Source organism: Trifolium pratense, linkage group LG1 (assembly GCF_020283565.1).
Source record: "Trifolium pratense cultivar HEN17-A07 linkage group LG1, ARS_RC_1.1, whole genome shotgun sequence".
NCBI classification, from domain to species: Eukaryota; Viridiplantae; Streptophyta; class Magnoliopsida; order Fabales; family Fabaceae; genus Trifolium; species Trifolium pratense.
This window is the reverse complement of record NC_060059.1, coordinates 37,289,445-37,305,267: the sequence shown is the minus strand read 5'-3', so window position 1 is coordinate 37,305,267 and position 15,823 is coordinate 37,289,445. Positions and strand designations below refer to the sequence as shown.

Here is a 15,823-nt window from a genome sequence, read left to right as displayed (position 1 = left end):
TCTATTAAAAGCATGATAGCAGATACAACTAATGAAGTTCACTTTCCAATTACTTACTAACAGAAGTTAAGTTTAAATGATTGAGCCAATTAAAGGAGCTATTATTGTTTATAATTGATTTTCCTGATTGATTTCAAGTAAACAGGTTAGAGCATCTACATTTTGTAGTACCAATCCAATATTTGTATCTATGATTATATGTCTCATGTTGCACTACATTTCATAATTGTGATATATAGGTTTAATTAATCCTTTATGAAATTGAATTCCAAATTTGTTATTAGAGCATTTTTTTTTTCTATGAGATGTACCAGTAACATTTCAATGTACCTTTAGATAAATTAATTCAAACATTGTAATTATAGTATCCAATATCATCAGTAAATTGAATCATTGTTGGTATAGAATGTTTAGGCAAAACAGTATTACAAAATCCTTATAAAAGTTACTTTTTTTTTAATGCAGATTTATTTGTCTAATCAGTACAAATGGACAATCAGGATTTTGCTAAAAAAATGATGTGTAAGATTGCAAGGCACAAGAGAAAATTAATCCTCAAACACAAAATGAGATTCAGACATATGAAGAGGGGCACTTTTGCATGCATACCTTTTTCATCTACCACAACACCAACTATGAGTTCTACTTCTATTAGTAATAACACTCCACTTTGTGATATTACTTCATCAGTGTTAAACACAGTGAATCAAAGTCTCAAACATGGTGAACAATCGATTAACCACTCCATAATTAAAAATAGGCCCAATCAATCAAAGAATAGAATCAATATTGCAGCGTTACAGGTTAACTTGACAAGCAAGTTTCACGCCGTCACCACAGTTAACTCCAACAGTGCTATTCCTGATTCAGATGTAATGCCCAGTTCTGTTGAAACTAATTCAGAGAATAAAAGGAAAAAAATAGCTACTCAATCTCATCATGCTGACATTTCACAGGACTCTAATATTAATTCAAGTAGTGAAGAAGATCCGTATGAGACTAGCACGGATAGTGACACAGATCAAGATGATGTTGTTGACTTCAATTCATTAACTGTTGCTAATTCACCACAAGGTTGCATGAATTTTATATTAATTTGACTTTCAATTATCCTTTATTTGACTTTCATTAACGCCTTTAATTGTTACTAGGTTATTCGGACATTGGTGATCCTCTATTTGAATGTCAATCATGTGGAGCTGAAATGTGGTATCAAGAGAGACGCGCAAAATCTAGAGATACCTTACAACCATCTTTCCAAATTTGTTGTGGTAATGGAAAAGTTCAATTACCATTGCTAAAACATCCACCTGAATGCTTGCAAAAACTATTGTTTGATCATAAGTCCACACAGAGTAAGAGCTTCCAACAAAATATTAGGATGTACAATTCGATGTTTTCCTTCACGTCACCTGGAATGAACTTTGATACCAAAACTAACAAAAAGGGTAAAGGTCCACCAGTACTTAGGTTACAAGGACAACCATGTCATCGAATCGGAAGCATGTTGCCAAAAGATGGTGACATTCCAAAGTATGCCCAGCTGTACATTTATGATACCGACAATGAAGTCGCCAATCGAATACAGAGTTGTGGGTAAGTTTAATTATAATTTTAAATTATACTTTCAACAATTTTTGATTTATGTTTTATTATAAAGTGATGAATACTTTGAATTTTCAAATTTATTTATATTGTTGAATCCATATATATATAGCAATGATTTCATAAATAATGTTCACAGTAACAACAAATCCATTGATCCTGCTACTGTGACAAACTTGGCCTTAATGCTTGATCAACACAATGTCCATGCTAAAGTTTTCCGAATGGCAAGAGATAAACTGAAGAAAGGAAATGTCAATGAGTTTAAATTGAGACTAATTCATGATAGAAAGACAGATGGAAGGATATACAATCATCCGACTGTTTCTGAAGTTGCGGCTCTCATTGTTGGCGATGTTGATGCTGGAGATACAAGAGATATAATAATTGAAGAGCGTAGTGGCAAACTTGAAAGAATCAATGAATTCCATTCTGCTTACCTTGCATATCAATATCCGTTAATCTTTCCATATGGAGAGGATGGATATAGACGTGGAACACTACATAAAGAAAGGCCTGGTGTCGTCATTACAAGGAGAAATCGACTGACCATAATGGATTGGCTATCGTTTCGAATACAAATGAGAAAATTAGAAGCTCAAACTCTAATCTCCTCCAGAAGACTTTTCCAACAATTTTTAGTTGATGGTTTCACAATGATGGAGGGTGAAAGATTGTCATTCATAAGAAACAATCAGTCTACCCTTAGAGTATCTAAATATCAAAAACTTCATTCTGCCGAAGGTACTGATGGAAAAACTGGTAAAAGAGTTGTGTTGCCTTCGACTTTCGTTGGAAGCAAAAGATACATGGATCAGTTATATTTTGATGGTATGGCCATATCTGCAGCAGTTGGTTTTCCTGATTTATTCATCACGTTTACCTGCAATCCAAATTGGCCAGAAATTATTAGATTGCTCAAAAGCAAAAATTTAAAACCTCATGATCGTCCAGACATCATATCAAGAGTTTTTAAAATCAAATTTAATGAGTTGCTGAAGGATCTTACAAAAAATCATGTGTTAGGAAGAGTAATTGCACGTAAGTTTGTTTTGTTATTCAGTCTATTAGGTTAATTTTTTATTATTTTATCTGCCAATTCTCATTTCATAGTACAAATCTATAATTATATTTTAAATTATGTTGTAACAGATTTATACACTATTGAATTTCAAAAAAGAGGTTTGCCACATGCTCACATTCTACTATTCCTTCATCCATCCAGCAAGTTTCCAACCCCTGATGATATTAACACAATAATCTCAGCTGAAATTCCAGATCCAGAAACACAACAAGAATTGCATCAATTAGTCAAAAATCACATGATTCATGGACCTTGTGGTACATCACATACCTCTGCTCCTTGCATGCAACAAACTGGAAAGTGTTCAAAGTACTATCCCAAAAATTTTGAACCAAAAACTGTTGTTGATCAAGATGGATATCCAGTTTATAGAAGAAGAACAGATGGTCACACTATATCAAAAAGTGGAGTAACAATGGACAATAGGAATGTTGTACCTTACAATGCTTTTTTGTTATTGAAATATCAAGCACACATAAACATGGAATGGTGTAACCAATGTACCTCAATCAAATATCTGTTCAAATATATCCACAAGGGGTATGATCGGATCACAGCATCTATTTCTCGGTCAATTAAGCACAAAAGTTCTAAGAATGAAGAAATTGATGAAGTGAAAGAATACATTGATTGCCGGTATGTGTCTCCATGTGAGGCATGTTGGAGAATTTTTTCTTTTCCTATCCATGGCAGAAGACCTGCAGTTGAAAGATTATTCTATCACTTAGAAGGCCAGAATTCTGTTTATTTTCAAGATTATGAAAATCTTGATGATGTTCTTCTTAAACCAAGTGTCACTGAATCAATGTTTACATCATGGTTAGAAGCAAACAAAATATTCCCAGAAGCAAGAACTCTAACATATGGTCAATTTGTCTCCAAGTTTGTTTATGTCAAGAAGTTAAGAAAGTGGAAGCCAAGAAAAAGAGGATACACAATTGGAAGACTAATTTGGGTTCCTCCGAGTACAGGTGAACTATATTATTTTAGAATGATGTTAACAGTTATAAAGGGACCTACATGTTATGATGATATCAAAAAAATTGGGGACACGCAATATTTTAGTTACAGAGATGCTTGCTTTGCCATGGGATTTCTTGAAGACGATAGGGAATATATTCATGCCATTATGGAAGCTAAAGATTGGGGTTCAGGTCATTTTTTGAGAAAGCTATTTGTCATTATGCTACTTGGAAACACAATGAATCGTCCTAGACATGTGTGGGATGAATCTAAAAAATGGCTATCAGATGGTATCCTTCATCGCCAACGCATCATTGCCAACAATAGAGGTATATATTCAACATTATTCTTCCAATGTTTAATTATACCTTCATCATAAAGCCTAAATATTACTCCATACCATATGCAGCATTACAGTTGACTGATGAACAGATTGAAAATTTAACTCTAATTGAGATTGAAAAATACTTAGAAGCCAATAGGAAAAGCTTGGCAGATTTTCCATGTCTTCCATTTCCAAAAGACTATGTAACAGCAGAATTGGGAAATAGACTCATATACGATGAGCTCAACTACGATGTTCAAGAACAAACAGAGGAATTTCAAAAATTGTATCAGTCACTTACAGGTACTTTATTTATGAAATCTTTATATGACATAATTTAACTTATAATCAATACAAGTATAACATTACGTTAGACATAATGTTGGTATCTATTCAAACTCATTTGAAATTATATAATAGATGAACAGAGAGGCATATACCACACAATAATGAAGGCAGTGAGAAAACAACAAGGAGGAGTTTTTTTCTTACATGGTTATGGAGGAACAGGTAAAACATTTATGTGGAGAACCCTTGCTTCGTCCCTCAGATCAAAATCAGAAATTGTTCTCACAACAGCCAGCAGTGGAATAGCATCACTTTTATTACCTGGTGGAAGAACCGCACATTCAAAGTTCAAAATACCTGTTCCAACTTTAGAGAATGCTACGTGCAACATAGAACACGATGATGATCATGCAAAACTTCTAAAACAAACCAAACTCATCATCTGGGATGAAGCTCCAATGGCACACAGGTATACTTTTGAAGCATTGGAAAGAACACTGAGGGATGTAATGAGTTCCTTTTCTAACAGTAATAGAATTTTTGGTGGAAAGGTTATAGTTTTTGGAGGAGACTTTAGACAAATACTTCCCGTGGTTCCAAGAGGATGTCGCTCAGATATTGTCCATGCTACCATAAATTCCTCAAAAATTTGGGACCATTGTAAAGTCTTGACTTTAACTCAAAATATGAGGTTGAAAAGCAATGGAAATAATCAAGATATAGCCAATTTCTCTAAGTGGTTATTAAAAGTAGGAGAAGGCAGACTCTCAGAACCAAACGATGGTTATGCAGACATAGAAATTCCAAAGGAATTGTTGATTATCGATTATGATGATCCTATTCCTGCCATTGTTAAAAGTACTTATCCAAACTTTGTTGCTAAATACAAATGTCCACAATTTCTTCAAGCAAGAGCAATTCTAGCATCCACAATTGAAGTTGTTGAACAGATTAATACATATGTGTTGAGTTTGATACCAGGTAATCAAACTTATCTAATTGTATAGCATAACATTACACTTTATATTCAAAAATTAACATCAGATCATATTATATTATAATTGTAGGAGAAACTCAAGATTTTTATAGCTGCGACTCAATTGATCGTTCAGACATCAATGATTGTGAAATTTTTGAGACACTCACACCTGAATTTCTAAATTCACTTAGAACTTCTGGGTTACCAAATCACAAAATCAGCTTGAAAATTGGAACACCAATCATGCTTATGAGGAATCTTAATCAGGCTGATGGCTTATGTAATGGTACTAGGTTGATAGTAACAAAACTTGCAAATCATGTAATCGAGGCCAAAATAATAAGTGGAAAATATCTTGGTAACACTATGTATATTCCACGTATGAAAATGTCACCATCACAATCACCATGGCCATTTAAGCTAAACAGAATACAATTCCCAATTATAGTTTCATATGCAATGACCATCAATAAATCACAAGGTCAGTCATTGGATTATGTTGGACTATACTTACCAAAGGATGTTTTTAGCCATGGTCAATTGTATGTGGCAATGTCAAGGGTTACTACCAAAGAAGGTTTGAAGATATTGATTTACGATAAAGAAAAAAGAAACGAAAAGGTTGTCCCAACTTCAACTACTAATGTGGTTTTCAAGGAGGTTTTTGAAAATTTGTAGTAGTTCAGGTATCCCACAAATTGTTCTAAATTGTATCTTATAGCATAATATTATATTTAATTTTATCTCACAATCCTGCTTTCTAATTTGCAAGTTTCTTACAACATGAATCTGCAGATGTACTGAAATGACAAGAAAGCTGTAACAATTCATTCATCTTTTGAAAAAGTATTGAATTCTTATGAAAGATTTGAATAAGTTACCTCTCCAGCTTAAATGGCTTCGAAGATCTGCAGAGATGATGAACTCATCATTCAATTTTTTGAAAGGTTTTATAATATCTTTACTCAAAATACACTCATCTGAGGTGCGTTGAACTAAAAGTTGCATCAATTGGAAAATATGTAATTTAAGCTCAGTTTGCTGGATGTCCCATGTGTTTCTTAGCTCAACCTTGATTTATAATATTTTCTTCATTTTGTTTTAAGTTCGTTGGTTATATTATGTGTTATACTTTATAAACAACAGGTCATATAACTTCATAAATCAGCATTATTAAGTATAATTCATAATTAAGTTATTGAGACAATATAAGTGAATGCTATCTTTGACAATATAACTTTATTGCATTAATAAACTAGAACAAACTTAAAATCTTAATATTCTCAAGAAATAATGCTCTTAATAAAAACTTACGCTATCTTACATCAATAGCTTCAACATAAAGATTAAACTAATTTACATATATATCATCTCTTAATCAGTTTCTGTCCACATGAAACACGTGTATGTTATGTGGATTATCTCCGTACAAAAGAAGATAAACAACATCCCCTTTCTTAACTTCTTTGGTTCTTAGAAATTCCTCCCAACCATTTCCAATAGATATCTCTTCTATATTTGTTGCCCCAAAATGAATATCACAAGGATATCTATCACCGTTGAAATGATCAATGAGCATAATTTTGGGTTGATTCCTATTGATAAAAATGAAACAGTTTTCTCTAGGAATTTCCTGACGATAAATAAATTGGATTACAACGTTGTCAATATTAAATCATACTAAAATATCATTAAAGACAAACAAATCATTAAAGACATTATAGACTTACCAAAATATTATTGTTATCTGCAACAGTATAATCCCACCAATGACAATCACTACTATCAGCACAATATACTCCTGGATAATTTTTAGAACTTTTGGCCTCATTTATTACTTCTCCATCACCAATTTCTTCAACATGTTCCACGTTACCATCATTTGGACCTTCCATCTAAAGAATAATAATATCAAACAACAACTACAAGTTTTGGAATAGGAACAATGAGGATATAATACCCTTTATAATGACACTGCACTTATAGTAGTGATTGAAAGTAACTTAATTATAAAATTTAATTTTATATTCGCATATAAAATTTAATTACAAAATTTTTAATTTATCTTCTAACATTGTTGAAATATTGTTTTTAATTCTTTTCGTAATTTTCCCCCGTGCCATTATCAATCGATAACTTTTAATATTATTTAGTACTAAAACTCTATCACACCACTACTTCAGTACTTTAAATTTATCACAATATTGCTAACGAATTTTAAATTTTAAATTTCAACTCCATCCAATTAAAAATTTAAAATATCTAATTTAAAATTAGAATATATATTTTTTTTATATATAAAACTTATATTTTTCTTATTTTAACATAATGACCTATAATATACAATTCTGATTTTTTCTCTTATTTAAACATTAAAAATCTATAATTACATGCTATTTTTACAAAGATCTCTAATTATATATATTTTTTTTTAGACTGCAATTGAAATTGATCCATGGTTTGCAGCTCAATTTTTTTATGAATTGGAAGATACATGGCATATCAAAGTATCAGATGAAGTTGTTCATACTATGACCTTCAATAAATCAATATTACATCCTAAGTTAACAAATGGTTGGACTGCTATAAGAGATACATATAAATTCGTTGGCTATAAAAGAATATTCTTTAGCTATTTCGGTGATAATTCTTTCAAAATAAAAATTGATATATCTCAAGTAGAATCAAATGTTTTTCCTCCATTCCATAGTTTAAGCACTGCTCCAAAAATATGCCCATCATTTTTGGTTTTTCTTCAACCAAATCAGGCTATCAATAAACCATTGGTAAACTAATTTTACAAATTATTTCTAAGTATTGTTCTAATACAATATATAATTTCTAACAATTTATAATTTTTTTTTCATGTTCCAGACGATTCCTAATGATTTTGCCAACTACATTCTAAAGGCAAAGAAGAAATATATTTACTTGTGCGGTCCAATGAACATCAAAATTCCATGCAGATTACAAATAAGTCCCGACACCGAACCAAAGCTGATGATTGGACGTGGCTGGGAAAGCTATTGCGCTGCCAATAATATAATGAATGGAGATGTGCTTACATTTCATTGTCCTTATAATATGATTACCAATTGTATTATCGTTCATAAATTGATATAATCTCAAAAAAATGTAAACTATATTAAAATAATACTCTCTCCGTCCCAAATTATAAGCAAAAGTTTGTCAATAAAAGTAGATGTATTTGGTAAAAAACTTTAACCAAATACATCAAGTTTATTTGACCTATTTTTCCTTATATTTTCGAACAGAAGGAGTATTGATAGGGTAGAGTACAAAAGAAGCCAATGTGACCAAGTTCACGTGAAGAAGCCTAAGATTCTTTAAAGCAACAATCAGCTTTATCAAATAGACATTACTTTACTTACACTCAATTTTCAAGTACTGATAAGTTTCAATCAATCTTACTATTATAAATGTTGCTTCTTATTTATTTTATGTCCTTTCCTCATTTACTTCAATACCTGATAATCTACCAGTTCCAATAATTCAATATATAATGTATTTAATTCAAAATATATCTCCAATGTATTAATTTATCAGTCAAATTCAAATATAAATCACTTCATCAAATAATCCATGATGAACCAATCATTAACAACATTATAACGAATATAAATTTTATCAAATTATTCATTATATTATGCAATTTCGTTATACAATAAAAATTACAAAATTTTTTTCAAAATTCAATTTCGTAATATTCATATTCAGTAGATAATTTGTCTAGGTGATTCATCGTCGCATTAACATAATTCCTCTCTCAAAATAATAAACCAATATTATGTTATACTCCCTCCGGTCCTTATTATAATAAACAATTTGGAAAAAACACACATACCAAGAAACCTTATCTTTCTTAATAAAAATTCTAAAATTTTACAATTTATTCCAAAATTAACCTTGCTGTATTAATTTATCCTTAGAGAATATATCACTCTAATTAATGCACAACTTTGGAATGGATACAATTTAATAAATCTAAAAATGGAATTGTAAGAATAAATTTAATGATTGTTTCTTATAAAAAGGACCAAATTTTTTTCCAAATTGTTTCTTATAAAAATGACCGGAGGGAGTATTTAGGATCATGCAATTGTTAAAACAAGTCATTTTTTATTAATCTATAATATCTTTGCATGTTTTGACTATATATCATGCAGTACGATTTTGGAATGATGCACAAGTGTTTTCACTTCATGATTTGTACTTGCTTAAGTGAATCAATCTACCTTTTGCATACATCACAATGACAAACAATCTACTTACATCTCTCACGTGAACAAATTTTTGAAGAATCTACCTTTTGCAAACCAACATATTTTTAAATACAATTTATTCTAAATCTATACCTTCTATTTAAATTCTATATGTATATATACATGTGTGTGGCTCTGTGTATTAATTGTGTTTAACACTTAAAATTATTAACGAAATGAGTATTGCTGAAATGCTTCGATCAAAACCAATTACAACTTGCAGAGTTGTAAGACTTTCTAATCTGGTAATAATTTTTACTTTTTTTTACATTCAATTTTTTTTTAATTGTTTTGGTAATCTTTTTTACTAATAAATACATTTTATTTGTGTTTTATAGGGTTACGGAGAAATAGATCCAACTTTCATTGTCGAACATTTTAATAAGTTAGACAATATGTGGTTCGTATGCACTCCAGACAAGGGTTGGACTGTACTTAACTACAATAAAAGCTATGATAATCCTATAATCTTTAATGGTTGGAAAGAATTAATAGAATTTCATGGATTGCCAAATAACATTGAACTTGAACTAGACTATTATGGTGGGAGCTGTTTTGGAATCAAATCTTTTAAGGAACCTATTATTGAAACTGAGATTTTGCCATTTCACAGTCGTAGTCTAATACCACATGAAACCGTGTTTTTTGACATTCTCCTGACTACCGAAAGTGTGAAGAACAAAAATTTGGTATTGTCAATTAAATTACATTTTTTTTTGTTTCATATTTCGTATCAATTTCCTTTTTATATATTTATTTCATACTTAATAACTTTATATATATATATTATATTAACTCTTTTCCTTATTTGTGTTCAAGATTTTACCTATGGACTTTGCAAGTTTCTTGATGGATAAAAAGTTAAATTATATTACTATCTGCGGCAATTATCCCCACAAAGAACAGTTGAAGGTTGTTCATTCTACCAATCCTCTCACAACAAAATTGGAAAATACCTGGAAAGACCTATGTCAAGATTTTTCTTTCAAAACTGGTGATACAATTCGTTTTAAATTTGCAATCAATGATCCACATGATCGATGCCACATCTGGAAGCTACCAGAAATTACCAATGCCTGATCTTTGTTATTTGCTATGTTCTATTGGTTGTCTTTATTAGTTAAAAGCACTACTTATTTGCCAATTTTTCGTTGAAATTGGCAATCACATAATGTGTGTATTTTTATTTCTTTCCTTTTTTTTTATTATGGTGTTCTGTATTGTCATTTTTAATTAATCGAATTATTATCTATCAAGTATTTTTCCTTAAATTTGTATTTCTCTATGATATATTACCTTGGTACATCGCACATGTTAGTTCTATATTTTATATTTCCTTATTTTTTAATAATTTGAATAAATTTTTTCCCTTTTTCTTTTAATATTAACTTTCTTATCAATCTTAAGCGTTCAGATAGTAGCAATATATTTTTTATACAGCCTATAAATCACTTTAAAAATATTTAGGACAAATATAATAATTATTCAATTAAATTATATACAAAAATAGACTTTAAATTAACCTCACTTTAGATTATCGCACTAAAAAATACGATTATTTAATTCAATCAATATTATATTATTACAAAATAAAATAATAATATCTAAAAGTTAATTACAAGTAGTACAATAAAATATTCTTTTTTTAAATAGTCATTATTTTTTATCTATAAATACATGCATTTAACAAAGCTTTACATACTTAATTATCAATGGCATCAAAATGGCCTCCTATCATTCGTGGAAGTCCTCTGGCAATGTTTGAAGCAGTCCATCTTCCTAATGAGGTATACAAATAAACTTTTCTTGCTTTTTGAATATTGCATACTATATAAATTAACATTAGTCAAACACTTGCAGACTTTTGGAGAATTAGATCCTTTTTTTATTAGAAAATATTCTAAGGATCTTGGTAATCAATGGAAATTGTATGATGGAGATGGAATTCCTCACCAAGTAGAGTTCAATATGTCAACTACTAAACCACTAATAACTTTTGGTTGGCCAAGGATTAGAAATTATTATAAGTGGAAGGGAAATCAAAGCCTTACATTTCACTACTATGGTCAAGATCATTTTCTTATGATTGTTTGTGAGTTTGAAAAAAATGAGTCTCCGTCTTCTTTTCCTCAATATCATAGTTTGAGTACAAATCTTGATGATTATAATTCTTTCCTACTTGTGATAAAGGAATCCCATCTTAATTCCTCTAAATTGGTTAGTTCATAAATTTTATCCTCTTTAATAACTTTTTTATTTAATAGCCATGTTTTCTTAGTACATATATACTAACAATTCAATTTTGTCAATCTTTAGGTTCTACCTCATGATTTTGGATCCCACCTATCATTATCAGATTTTACAGAATTCATCCTATGCGGTGATCATCATGAAAATGTGACATGCAAATTCACAAAAAATGGTGTTGAGTTTACCTTTACAAAAGGATGGAAGAAATGGTGTAAACTCAATAACATTGTTGAAGGAAATATATTAGATTTTAACTGTGATGCATTTATGTATACAAATATTATTATCGTCAAAAATATGTAATTTATTATGGCATATATATATTTTCAGAATTGCTAAGATGCTATGAATATATATCTGAAAAATATTTGGTATCTTTTAATACCATTATTGTTGAGTTAATTAATTTTCTAATATGTTAGTACATTTAGATATATATGAAACTCTCTAAATCTTAACTACTACTTTAAATTTTTATAGGGTTAAGGAATAATTTAATAAAAAATTGTTATAATAAATAAACCAAAAAATATTCCAAAATTTTTGCGCTTATTTTAAGATAATTCGACTTTTTTAATTTATTTAAAAAAATATACCAATATATATATTACATCAATTTTAATAAATACCAAGACAACAAAACAAGTAAATAATCTTAAAATTTTATTTTATATTATTAATCTTAAAAACCTTAGCATATAGAAAAATGTTCACAAATATCTTAAATTTTAAATGAAACCCATCGGAAGTCGATTTACAAGGTTGGATATAGAGTTTCTCATAACTTGGTCTTTAGCTCAAATTTATGGCTCAAATTGAATCATCTTTTATTATAATATAATATATTCTTTGTGTGAGAAACAATATGTGTCGAGAAAATTCCATCCAATTATTCAATCGACTACTAAAAAATAATTTTTCCCCGTACATCTACCGAATTATGTTTCATTCATCTACCCAATTATGTTTGATTTTTGTTTCTTCAAATAAAAAATTATGTATTATTTTTTGTTTTCCTTTATACGATTTTATCTATTAAACACCATAATTTTGTTTATTATTATTTCAAATAATAATAATTTGAAAGGAAAAATGTTCACAAATATCTTAAATTTGAAATGAAACCTATCGGAAGTCGGTTTACAAGGTTGGATATAGAATTTCTCATAACTTCGTCTTTAGCTCAAATTTATGCCCCAAATTGAATCATCTTTTATTATAATATAATATATTCTTTGTGTGAGAAACAATATGTGTCGAGAAAATTCCATCCAATTATTCAATCGACTACTACAAAATTATTTTTCCCCGTACATCTACCGAATTATGTTTCATTCATCTACCCAATTATGTTTGATTTTTGTTTCTTCAATTAAAATATTATATTTTTTTTTTCTCCTTTATATGACTTTATCTATTAAACACCATAATTTTGTTTATGATTATTTCAAATAATAATAATTTTTTCGTTTCTCAATATGGACAAAAACTTGGAATTTAACAGTCGCAATTTTTTTCTCAATATCAAATAATAATAATAATTTTTTTTCGTTTTTTCAACCGCCCTTATAGGGGTACCCAATGAACAGTCGCAATTATTAAAGAATACCAAATGAACAGCCACAATTTATATCTACTATTTGATATTTTATCCATTAATGAAAATGACAACACAGTAATTGAAAAACAATAGACAAAAAGAACTTTCCATATCCTTCTTGGAATTTAGGCAATAATAAGACAAAACAAACTTTCCTTTTCCAACATATACTTTCCCTTTCAACCAAAGGACTTTACGCAACAATTCTAAGTTTCCCCAGCCATTAGATTGCAAACAACCTCCTTCACTATCAAACCAAAACCGTTCAGATTCAACATGGCGTCTTCCTCAAATGGGTAAATATTTCGACCTTTTTCCAGTTTGAATCGTTTTTAATCTTTTCTTTTTTGTTCTTTTTGTTCATGCATGTTTACTAAACGATTTCGATAATCATAATTTCCAGATTAACATATATATCGATCAATTGCTTAATCGATTTAAATTAATACTTACATTGCTCATTATCCATAACTTTAGCCGTAGGATTTGGTATATTAAAGTTTATAATTTTAAACCCTGATATAACTGACTTCTTTTCTCAATTTTTTAAAAAAATTTCTGATACGTTTTAGGACTACACAAATCAATGGAGATCAACGAATCAGCACTTTCGAGAGTATCATTTATCCGAATGAGGTTTGTGACTATATAATGTTTTGTATTTTTTTCACTATGTTTATATAGATGAATATTATTATAATTAATACTTTTTATCTATGTGTATAGAAACATAAGAAGAGTCAAAATCAATGGAAATCAAAATACTACATCATACTGTAATAAATCCAAATATTTGTGGAAATTTTACATTATACTGTATGTTTTATGATTTTCAAGTTCTATAGATACATAAATTGTTTTTTTGAATTATAATAGTTTAGTAGTTTTTATCTATGTGTATAGATACATAAATTATTATTTTAAAATTCAACCCATAATTTTGAAATCATTATACAAATACTTTAATTTTTCCCTTATATTAAATGTCAAGTATTAAAACATATAATGTTTTTCCAATTTAGGGACCAATCAATATTCCAATGGATTTTTTTAATGATTGGAAATGTGAACTGAATAACCATAAGGATGCCATCATTACGACAAATTCTGGATCAGTGAAAATCAGACTGAGTTTGAATGAAGACGTATCATTCATGTTCTATGGGCAGTTCGTAGCTAAAAAATTTGGATTTCAACATCCTACCAGAGTAATGTTTGACTATAAGATTGCCCGTAACGAATTTGAGATGACATGCATTCAAACAATGGAGATTGGAGAAAGACCAACCACATTTGAAACTGTGATTAGTCCTGTCAGGGTATATTGCTCTATACTATACTCTTGCTTTACATGACTGTTTTATACCATAAAAAAGATTCAATTATTGCTAATACTGTGTTTTTACCTTCAAATGCAGTCCAAAATTAAAATTCCATCTGAATTCCATGAACTTTGGAAAAGGGAATTGAATCGATTGAGCTACGGCAGGATTGTAGCAGAAAAACTATGGGCACAAGTAAATTTTGAAATGCATGGTACAGAGTACTTTATGCATGGGAACCAGATTACTGAAGTTTTTGGAATTGAAAAACCAATAAGGGTCCTCCTTGATTATAAGATTACCAACAATGATTTTCACATGACATTTGTAAGTTATGTGGAGGATGTGGAAGACCCTAACCAAACAGAGGTTTTAGCAAATGAATCAGATGGGAATGAATCAGATGGAGCAACGGAAGTCCAGGTAATGATTTTTATTGGTGTTAAATTTACAAACATACAATTTTCAGATAACAATTGATGTTCTTTTTACAAATATCTATATTTTCAGAATGAAATGGAGGAAGAGCAACACCAAGAAGATGATGCTGGAGAAGAAGAGGATGAACTAACAGTTACATGGAATACAACAGTAACAAAGGCCATTTCTAATCTTTCAAAGAAACAAGTGCTGGTAAATTTTTATAGCATTCAATTTCTTTATTAATTCATTACAATTAGATTTTGATTAATCTAGCATTAGTCCATTTAATCAATTTGGAGAACAAATAAATATATGGTTTTGATTTTCTAAGTTATAATGGAAATTGTCTCATGTATGATGTAAAGTTTGATTGCCAAGAATTCTGTTAATTTTTTTTGTTATTATTGCAGCACTTCCCAAATCCTATTTCAAGGGGAGTGCTAGCCAATACCAACCAGATTCAGCTAATAGCAGAAGACAGTGATTTTGAAATTCAATGCAAAATTCATACTTCAAACAGATCGCTGAAAACTGGAAAATTTGAAAAGCATATTGGCAGAGGATGGTATGAATATGTGCGCCTTCACAGGCCAAGGATTGGGGATAATTTGGTGTTTGTGCTGTATCCAGAAAGACAAGAACTATATGTGAGGCTGGAACGTTTTAATATGAATCGGCATTAGGAGCGGTAATCTTTCTTG

The 15,823-nt window shown here is 29.7% G+C and overlaps 1 protein-coding gene across 1 annotated transcript; it reads left to right on the top strand.

Annotated features, from left to right (window-relative positions):
• Nucleotides 1-635: 635 nt before the first annotated feature.
• Nucleotides 636-5,922, top strand: LOC123893620. Its single transcript, XM_045943388.1, has 7 exons — nt 636-1,074; nt 1,152-1,596; nt 1,745-2,646; nt 2,758-3,981; nt 4,062-4,280; nt 4,398-5,246; nt 5,333-5,922. Exons 1-7 carry the CDS (start codon nt 636-638, stop codon nt 5,920-5,922), a joined length of 4,668 nt encoding a protein of 1,555 aa, XP_045799344.1.
• Nucleotides 5,923-15,823: the final 9,901 nt, after the last annotated feature.

Excerpts from the sequence above, each read along its gene's own strand:
- LOC123893620 (XM_045943388.1), top strand. The coding sequence starts at position 636 with ATGAGTTCTACTTCTATTAGTAATAACACTCCACTTTGTGATATTACT. Across the intron at positions 2,647-2,757 it reads GTTAGGAAGAGTAATTGCAC|ATTTATACACTATTGAATTT; the intron begins GTAAGTTTGTTT and ends ATGTTGTAACAG. Across the intron at positions 5,247-5,332 it reads TGTGTTGAGTTTGATACCAG|GAGAAACTCAAGATTTTTAT; the intron begins GTAATCAAACTT and ends TTATAATTGTAG.